Genomic DNA, 10,100 nt, shown 5'->3' with positions numbered 1-10,100 from the left:
TGGCTGTAGAACCCTAACCACTGAACCACACTGCCTCTTGGGATACACTTTCCTCCCCTCCAAAAACACCTCCTCCAGGAAGCCTTCTCACCCCAGAGTTTGTCTGCTCTGATTAAGCAACACATCAGCACCCTACATGGCCTAAAAGCCTGTAGAGTCTTTAGGAGGTCATCTTGTCCATGCCCCTGCCTCCAGATGGAAATGGTATTATAAGTCTCATTTTGCAGATGAGACTACAGAGACCCAAAGAGGCTTGAACATTACTTAGAGTCAGTGAGGGAGGCCTTGGTCTCCCGAATTCTTCCACCCTGGCCCCAACCTCTCCAACCCCTCCCGACCTCTTTGAGACAATTCTAAGTTTGTTTCTTGTCTGCCCCCCCCTCCCCCTCCCCCAGCTAGACAGAGGCCTTCCCTGTGCCCACCACATGGCGATGCACGTAGTAGGGGCATACTCAATGCCTGAAGATGGAATGGGTGGTGCATACAGGAACTTGCTGGGCTTGGTGCTGCTGCCTGGGATTCTTGAACAGAGACGTTTTGCAGAATGGATGTGAGCTGAGGAGTAAAGGATGCTTAGGAATCTTCTAGTGTGTCAGGGAGCCAGGCTGGAGTGTTTCTGTCTGGAGAGGGAAGGGCATCCCAGCTGGAGGGAACAGCATATGCAGAGAGAGCGGGTGGGGAGGACAAAGAGTTCTGTTTGACCTGAGCATGGAGAGAAGATGGGCAATGAGCCTAGGGTGGGTGGCAGGGATGGGATGGGGGCTGTGTGCCAGGCTAAGAAGCTGCCACTCTGGATTGGGAAGGGGTTGGGCAAGCAGGCAGAGGGGAGTAGCTGCCCAGTGAGCCCTGGATGCAAATCCCGACCTTGCCGCTTGAACTTGTGCAAGTCATAGGCCCTCTTGGAGCCTCAGTTTCCCCCCTTCATTATTTGGGGGTGGTGCCCACTCCTAAGGACCCTTCGAGCCCTGCACACTCTTATTATGTGGTTGCTGCTCTCTTGCACTCCCGACAAACAGAGAGACTCCTTGGGTAGATATGAAATCTCTTTGATGCCCTGATTTCTTGTTGCCATGCATGGCTTTGCTCTGCAGTGTTCCACCAGCCCTTTGAGAGGCGTGTGTCCCAGGGCCTCCAGTTCACAAGGGAGCCTGGGTCAACATGCTCTTTCTTACTTTCAAACCCTTCCTCTTGTGGAGTCCCGCCCAGGGCAGGCCAGTCTCGTGGGCCTGGGCCTGGGCAAGGACATGGCCCAGCTCTGAGGGCGGGGGCATCAGGGGCATGAGTGGGATCAGCATGGCCATTGGCATCAGTGGCATCAGCTCCTCCGAGACCCCAGGGGGGATGAAGGGCAGCTCATTAGGATCCAAGTGGGCATCACTCCAGCCCTTGGAGCTATCACTGTGGTCCTCTGGATTGGTGGCTTCATTCTCAGATATGGTGACAATCTCAGTGGTGTCTTCTCCAGGGTTGCTGTCTAAGTCCCCTGCTCCTCGGCTGGTGCCTCTCTCAAGTGTGCTGGCTGTGTGGGCGTCTGCTGCGCCCTCCTGCTTCTGCCTAGAGCCAGCCGAAGGGGCACAGCCGAGCCCACACATCTTAGCTCTGCCCTGGCCAGTCCAGAAGAGGCTGAGCTCTTGGCGGCAGGCAGCCACAGCCAGGCTGGTGAGCAGGGTGCTGGACACTAGGTAGAGCAAGGCAGGTTGGCCCATCTGCATGAGGACCATGGCCATGAATGTGACCAGCAGGCCCACAGCATAGGCCACGGTGCAGGCCACGAAGTAGACCTGACGGGAGCGGACTTGCACATCAAAGCGGCAACAGTAAGCAACCAGGAAGCCGGGGACCACGATGTCACCGAAGCCAAGGATGGAGAAGGGCTGGCTGCACAGGGTCAAGGTGGAGACTCTTAGCTGGGGCACTTTGAGTACCATGGGCAGCCTCTCGTGGCTTGAAGACTCTGCAGGGCCCAAGGCAACCTGCGCCATGATGCTCTCACCGGTTTTGGTGAAGAAGGGGGTGACGAAGACAAAGAAGACATCAAAGGCCAGCAGGGCCAGCAGGAAGGAGGAGCAGTTCTTGAGAGTGGGCAGCTGCACACGGTGCAGGACGAACAGGCAGTAGGAAATGCCCAGTGTGTCCTGCAGGAGCCACGCCCAGCGATCCTCGTTGTGGTAGGCCACCCAGAAGATGATCACGGTTGTGCACAGGCTCGCCAGCAGCAGCAGAGGCAGCGGCAGAGAGGCCCAGAGGCTGTGCGGAGGCCTCTGGTATTGTCGCAGGGACAGGCGGCACACCAGGGGTGACAGGCAGCTGTAGAGGCCAATGCCAGCACCCAGGCCAAAGATCCCGATGGTGACATAGACAAAGTGGTCATAGAAGAAGTAGAGCAGCAGCATGAGTGAGCAGGACAGGGTGACCACCACGCCTGTCATGGCCGGCGTGAAGTCCACTGGGATGTCCTCATTATCTTCCTTCTGGGCTCCCTCAGCTGCTGCTGCTTCCTGCGGCTGATGGTGACCACCAGGCCCCCCTCCTCTTCGGGCACGGCGCCGCTGTAGCCGGTTGGCTTCGGTCAGGCCAGCCCAGTAGCCGCCTGCAGCCACTGTGCCCACAGCCAGGATGAAGATGACCAGCATGTTGTAGTCGATGATGGGCTCAGGGGGTGCGTACATGGCCACGTGGACGACGGCCTCCCCACGAGTGTGGCTGAGGATGTCCAGCATGTCAGCATACTGGAGCATAGCCACAGGGATGGTGAGGTCTGCCAGGGGCTGACGGGGATCCTGGGGTGCCAGGGTGGTGTCTGAGCACTGTTGGTCACTGACCCGGCTCACGATGAGCAGCCCGTGGGCACCTTGGCCCTGAGCCAGCCAGCCTTTCGCGTGGAAGCTGCAGTTACCCCTCATGACCATGGCAGTGGTCTGGCGGAGGGGCCGCTGGCTGGGGGAGCGGAGCTGGGCCTGGTGGGGGGAATCCTCACCCGGGCACCAGGGTGCCTTGGTGCCGTCATACAGGGGCAGGAGTGGGGCGTGGTGCAGGTCCCGGGGGAGGGTGATGTAGTCGGAGCTGAACAGGAGACAGTAGTCCTTGCTCCAATTCTCCGACACCACGTGGGCCACACCGTACTTTCCCCAGGCCACGGTGCTGATGAGGAGGAGGAAGCCCACGGGGAGGAGGAAGCCCAGGCACGCCATCTTCTTCAGTTCCTACTGCAACATCTGCGGGCGGCAGCCCAATACCCCTCCCAGGGGCAGGCGTGGCCCTTTGTCACAGAGCAGTCTGGCCACCTGTCCTGGAAACCAGGGCCACACCTACCTAGTCATAAAGCTGTGTGGTCCCCAGCCGAGGGCGCTGCTGTGGGGCACAGGGTCCCTCTAGAATGATGCCCCCCAACCCTGGGAGACCAGGGGAGAGGTCATATGGACCCTGCTCTCTGCCCAGACCCTAGTGGGTTTAGACCAGGTACTTTGAAATAAAAGGTGTGAGCATGGGGCTTGCAGGCCAGATAGGATTCTGAACCAACTTTTCTCCTTACCCATGGGGAACACAGGCCAATGTCACTCCTCTCTAGGCCTGTTTCTTTAGCTGTAAAGAAATGAGGACGTTGGGCCAGAGAGTTTCTAAGGTCCCTTGGAGCTCTGAGCTCAGTAACATTGAGCACTTTTACCGAGGGCTTACTAGGTGCCAGGTACCCTAGCTGTACCTATTGCACAGTTGCAAGGAGGTGTCATTATAACTGCACAGCCTGAGGCTGTCCCTCAAAGTCGGTCCCCATTTCTACCAGGCACATGACCAGAATTCACCTCCAACTCCATTTACGGTTGAGAACGGACAGGTGACCAGGAGAAATTAAGCAAAAATAATGTGAACTCTTCACATCAGGGGCTTAGGCTGACAGACTGTGGGGCTCCTGGTTTACCCTCCCTCTCTTTCCCTTTCTCAGGAGTCAGAACAAGGACGGGCCTGTGATGTGTCTGTCTATGACGAGGAGGACAATGTCCGAAGGAATGGAGAGGAAGAAAGTGAAGGGAACCAGGTCCCTGGATTCCATGTGGAACAGTAGCCCAGGATGTGCACTATGGACTGTTACAAGAGAGAGACATGATCTTCCTTAAGGCATTGATTTGTCATGGGTCTCTTTGTTATAGCCACTTAATGTTACCTTAATACACCCACTTCATGGGTAAGTAAAACTGAGGCTTGGAGAAGCCCACATTGACACAGCAAAGAAGGCTGAGGCTCTTGTGCTGGTTAAATGGACCTTGATGTCTTCCAAATGTTTTCGTGCTGGATTCTGAGCCACTCTCCTGGCTGCAACTCTGAGGCCGGGCAGACTTTCCGCTGGAAAGAGGACTTGAATACTGGTGAGAGGTGGATTTGAAGCCAGGAGCCCCAGGTTTTGGCTCTGCAGGTTTGCACCCAGCTCTGTGGTGTATGCCCTCACAGGTCACCCAGGACCTCCTGTCCAGGCTTCTTCAGGCCACCCATGATGGAGTGGATTTGAGGAATGAGGTTTTCAAAGCAGTTAGTGTGCGGGAGGGTAACCCTGGGGCCTCCGGAACCAGAAGGGAGGGATTTGGGGGCTGGAGCTTGGCAGTCCAGGTTCCATTGTCCTCATGTTCTCCCCACTGGCCTGGCCTGTCACTCCAGTCTCTGCATAGGTTGTCACATGACATTCTCCCTGTGTGTCTCTGTGTCTCTTCTCTTCTTTATAAAGACATAGTTATAATGGATTAGGGCCCACCCTAATGACACCATCTTAACTTGATTATGTCTGCAAACACCCTACTTCCAAATAAGGTCACATTAACAGGTACTGGGGTTTAGGACTTCAACATGCCTATTTGGGGGCACAATTGTGGGCAGCCCCACAACACACATGTAATTTTAACCTCTAAGGAGTAAGCATGCTGTTTTTTTTTGTTTTGTTTTGTTTTGTTTTGTTTTGTTTTTTGAGACAGGGTCTTGCTCTGTTGCTCGGCTGGAGTGCAGTGGCACGATCTCAGCTCACTGCAAACTCCACCTGCTGGTTTCAAGCAATTCTCCCCCGACCCAGCCTCCCGAGTAGCTGGGATTACAGGTGTGTGCCACCATGCCCAGCTAATTTTTGTAATTTTAGTACAGATGGTGTCTCACCATTTTGCCCAGGCTGGTCTCGAACTCCTGGCCTTAAGTGAATCGCCCACCTCGGCCTCCCGAGGTGCTGAGATTACAGGCACAAGCCACTGTGCCTGGCCAATCACTGATCTTTCTCAAGGACTCTCCTTCTTTTCTCTTTGAGATGGAGTCTCACTCTGTCCCCTAGGCAGGCTGGAGTGCAGTGGCACAATCTTGGCTCACTGCAACCTCCACCTCCCAAGTTCAAGCGATTCTCCTGCCTCAGCCTCCCAAGTAGCTGAGATTATAGGCGCCCACCACCATACCTGGCTAATTTTTGTATTTTTAGTAGACATGGGGTTTCACCGTGTTAGCCAGGCTGGTCTCAAACTCCTGGCCTCAGGTGATCCGGCCACCTTGGTCCCCCAAAGTGCTGGGATTACAGGCGTGAGCCACCGTGCCTGTCAAGGCCTCTCCTTCTATTACGGGTCCATCTCTTGCAGTCCCACGCTGCTTTCCTTGGGAAATCCACAGGGATGAAACATCACCTCCAACATCAGCTGTGGATTCTTTGAAGTGGAGGGTGAGTTTAAAGGGCCCTGTGAAGTGGTCAGCAAGTGGAACCCATCTGAGATTCTGACAATTCTCTCCCACCCAGTTATTTACACTCATCTCACCCACACCTAATTTGCCAATATTTTTGGTGACTCATTTGTAAAGTATCCTTCAAAGCATTAGACTGAATTTTCATAAGAAACATCTCTCCTTGTTAGTGCACTTCTGATTCATCAGTAATATAACATTTAGTTAGATTACGACAGTAATTACAATGGCAAGTGAACTGTCAGAAACATGTTCAGGAACAAATACAAGTGACTGGCAAACAAACCACCAGCCGGTGTGAGGAGAAGCAGGCAGAGCCCAGGGGAGGAGGCTGCCAGCTGTCCCTTCCGAGTGCTCCCATTTCAAAGGGGAGGTTGGCAGGAGGGTGGTTAGGAGAGGGAGGCTCGCCTGTAGGCCACAGGAGGGCTGTGACAGTAAAACCCTTTCTGGCCCCCCAGCAACGAATGGGCAACATAGACCCTCACTCCGGGCCCTGTTCTCCACACAGGGAGTCATGGATCTTTTAAAAAACAAGAACCAGCACACCAACTTTGTCACAAAACCCAGACAATCACAAGCTTTGTCAAGGATATAGGGAAGTTGGGACCCTCATACACTGCTGGTGGGAATGGAAAATTGTGCAGCCACTGCAGGAAACAGCTTGGTGGTTCCTAGATAAGTTAAACAGAGTTACCATATGACCCAGCACTTATACTCCTGGATATATATCCCAAAGAATTGAAATCAGGCCTTCAAACAAAAGCGTGTACATGCATGCTCATAGCAGGACTATTCATGATAACTTGGAATAGGTGGAGAGAACCCATATGTCCATCCACTGATGAATGGAGAAACTGCGGTCTCTCCACACAAGGGAATAGCATTCAGCCATAAGAAGGAATGACGTTTTGATACCTGCTACCATGTGGATGGACCTTGAAAACATTATGCTAAGCGGAAACACATTATGCTAAGTGGAAACACATTATGCTAAATGAAGAAGCGACACAAAAGGACACATATTGTACGATTAATTCCACTTACGTGAAACAGCCAAAACAGGCAGATCTACAGAGGCAGAGAGCAGATTCGTGGCGGGCAGGGGCTGGGGGAGGGGAGAATGAGGAGTGACTGGTGGGTATGGGATTTCCATCTGGGGTGATGAAGAAGTTCCAGAACTTTTTCTATCTCAGTGGTGACAGTTGCACGACATTGTGTATTTAAAGTCACTGAATTGTGCACTAACATGGTTGAAATGGGACTTTTTTTTGAGATGGAATTTCGCTCTTGTCCCTCAGGCTGGAGTGCAGTGGTACAATCTCAGCTCACTGCAACCTCCACCTCCCGGGTTCAAGTGATTCTCCTGCCTCAGCCTCCTGAGTAGCTGGGATTACAGGCATGCACCACCATCATGCCCAGCTAATTTTTGTATTTTTAGGAGAGACAGGGTTTCACCATGTTGGCCAGGCTGGTCTCGAACTCCTGACCTCAAGTGATTCACCCACCTTGGCCTCCCAAAGTGCTGGGATTACAGGTGTGAGCCACAGCGCCCAGACGAAATGGAGCAACTCCAGTCCCCTCCAGCTGCTCTCTCCTCGGGACAGGTCTCATTTTAGTTCTTCTGGACTCCATCACACCAGCACATGCCCCAATTTGGGGGTCTGCACAGACACCTCAAGCAGAGCTTGCTCCTGCCCCTTCTCCCAGATCTACCTGTGGACTGGTTGCCCAGGGCCCAGATAATTCGCAGAAGGCTCATTCCCTCCGAGACTCTGCCTGGGACCCCACTCACAGAAGGCTTTCGCGGGTATGTTTGATCACTGCTTCCCCAGGTCCCCCATCCCTGTGCCCACCCCCATCCATCAGCCCTGGAATCATTCCTCTGGTGGCCACTCGGAGCACTGGTCAGTGCCCTCACATGAGTGTCTGATGCCCCTTGGGGCCATGGCCCACTGCCAGGCTGAAATCCTGCTCCAAGACTTCAGTCCCGCCACCCTCCCCACCCCCACTCCAGATTCAACTCCTTTCCTGGAGGGCACCCCCTGTATCTGCGACTTTGCTCCCCACAACTCCCCCTCCCTCCCCCCACCCTACTGCCCCCTCAGCTATGGCCTGGGCTCTCGGGGTGGCTGCCCAGAGCAGGCTGGGGTAGTGTCTCTGCCTTCTACTTGAGGACCTAGGCGCACCTGGAACATTTATCTTCAACACACAGGGCAGCAGGGCCAGCAGGCCCCAGGCAGCAGGTCTCAGGAAGGGTGGGGAAGGGGCCTAGTTCACCTGGCCCCTCACCTGCCCTTGGCTGCCCTGCCCAGCAGCTTCCCCGCTGCATGTTCTAGAGTGGATTGCCATCCACTCCCTCCCCCTTCCCCTGTGATGAGGATGAGCCAGGCAGGCCCACCAGCTGCTGCCCCCATGCCCCCTCACCCTAGCTGATGCCTGCTGTACCCCCAACCTGGGCTCCTTAGGCACCTAAGAGGCCACCACCCCTTCTTCTGCTCCACCTGCCTTGGCCCAATGGGCAATGAGACTGGGCAGCAGGGATCAGTCAAGGACCCCTTGGAGGGACAGAAGCCAGTAGGGCTGCTATCTGGCAGCCAAGGGTGGTCTCTGGCCTTATCTCCAAATAATAGTCTCATTGGTGTTCCCAAGCCACTGAGAGCTTTGATAAATATATATGGCCCAGGCCTCTCTTGAGCCTGGTCTGCCAGCAGGACCTGCAGGTGTTGGTGAGCTGAGGGCAGGGGTGGGAGGTGATGCTCTGAGGTAGAGCTGGGATGGGGCTGGGGACGGGAGACTGGCAGGTGGAGCTGGCTTGGAGGCCAGATTTGGGGAGTGGGCTGCCCGAGGCCCACGCTCCGCAGGCTCCAATTCCTTCAGCTAGCTCATCTCTGAATGCTGTTTGACCACAGACTGGGGATGGAAGGATTTCCCTGGGGAGGGGATTGGAAGGGGCAGTGGGGCTGGGAGGACAGCCTTACTAAGAACTCCCACTGCATAGGGGTTAAGCTTCACGGAGGCCTAGTGTGGCCTCCCTGGCTTTTCATCCATCCGTGGGTGCCATCAGGCAGGTATCTTAACCTCTCTGGGTTTTATTTGCCTTATCTGTTAAATGGGGATAACAGCCCCGCCTCATAGGGCAGTATAAAGAGTCAATGAGATAAACATGTGAGGGGCTAAGCAGCACCTGATGCCCGGTAAACAATCAATAATGATCAGTGTTGCTGTTAGCAAATTGTAGAAAGCATTCTCCTTGGTTTGAAGCAAGTGTGGGCAGCTGAGTTTGAAGTCAGTTGGCAGTTTGGATGAGCTGGCTCTGAGGTACCCCTGGGCTGGAGGCCAGCAGCACACTCCTTGGCTGGGGTGTAGGGGGGCCCACTGTGGCTGATGGTGGCCCCGGCTGCATTGTTTGAAATTAAGCATCATTTTAAGGAGTTGGGGGGTGGAGGATGTCAGGAAGCTGGGGAAGGAGATGCTGGATCCACAGAACTCTCATTGCTCGGCGGCTGGACACTGGTGGGGCCATCTTTGGGGAAGTCCCATCTTCACGTGGGGCACGTCCCAGATCACGGAGACCCTGAGGCCTCCTTGCTGCCCTCTTGCCACAGAGCTCTTCATTGGTTCTGGCCTCCCAGAACCCAAGCCCCTTCAGTTCACTGAGGGGTGAAAAAAGCCTTAGACTTGGAACCAGACCTTCAATCTCAGGGGAGCTGCCAGGCCTCAGTTTCCCTGGCTAAAAAACAGGTGGGTTACTACCTCTGTGGGCTAGTTGAGGATTACCCTAGAACTTAAAGTATAATAAAAATAAATAAATAAAGACACACACACAGAAATATAGAGATGTGAAGTGGGAAATCAGGAGTCTCACAGCCTTCAGAGCTGAGAGCCCCGAACAGAGATTTACCCATGTAAAAAAAAAAAAAAAAAAAAAAAAGACGAATGTTATAAGGATGTTTGTGGATGGCAAAGTAATCTACAATACCCACAATGAAGGTATTATTCTATGGATTCCAAACCCACCTCATCTGCTAACACATGGTTTTCCCCATCTGACTCTCCACCCAGTCCTGGTCCCAGGAGAGCTGAGCCATCAGTAGCAGGGGGCTAGAGAAGGAGGCCTGGAGGGGAGGCTGAGGACCTCTGGGCAGGGGCTGTGCTGTCACACTAAGGGACGGGGAGGGGGTGGCCTGAACTGGAAAAACAGTGGGGCTTTTCCTCCACTACTGTTCTGTGCCCATGAAGGAGGACGTCAAGGAGAAATGGGCTCAGGTGGGGGTAGCATTAGGGGACCGCAGCCTTTAGGCATGGTGTGGAGAGAAATTCTTCCAGGCATGAGGTCTTCCGGGTCTGGGAGGGCCTCCAGCGACCTTCCCCCACCACTGCAGCTTGGAGGGTCCCCAGTGGCT

General features: G+C 54.4%; 1 protein-coding gene and 1 long non-coding RNA gene across 2 annotated transcripts; one reads left to right on the top strand and one right to left on the bottom strand.

Annotated features, from left to right (window-relative positions):
* Window positions 1-677: 677 nt before the first annotated feature.
* On the bottom strand, window positions 678-3,217 carry SPPL2C (signal peptide peptidase like 2C). The gene has a single exon (XM_031011080.3). The coding sequence runs from the start codon at window positions 3,189-3,191 to the stop codon at window positions 1,137-1,139; it is 2,055 nt and encodes a 684-aa protein (XP_030866940.3). The 5' UTR covers window positions 3,192-3,217; the 3' UTR covers window positions 678-1,136.
* A 107-nt stretch (window positions 3,218-3,324) lies between these two features.
* LOC101142249 (uncharacterized) lies at window positions 3,325-4,228 on the top strand. Its single transcript, XR_002005861.4, has 2 exons — window positions 3,325-3,459; window positions 3,941-4,228. It is a non-coding gene; the product is annotated as an uncharacterized lncRNA (long non-coding RNA).
* Window positions 4,229-10,100: the final 5,872 nt, after the last annotated feature.

The sequence above is a fragment of the Gorilla gorilla genome, chromosome 4 (assembly GCF_029281585.2).
Source record: "Gorilla gorilla gorilla isolate KB3781 chromosome 4, NHGRI_mGorGor1-v2.1_pri, whole genome shotgun sequence".
NCBI classification, from domain to species: domain Eukaryota; kingdom Metazoa; phylum Chordata; class Mammalia; order Primates; family Hominidae; genus Gorilla; species Gorilla gorilla.
This window is presented reverse-complemented; position numbering and strand designations above follow the sequence as displayed.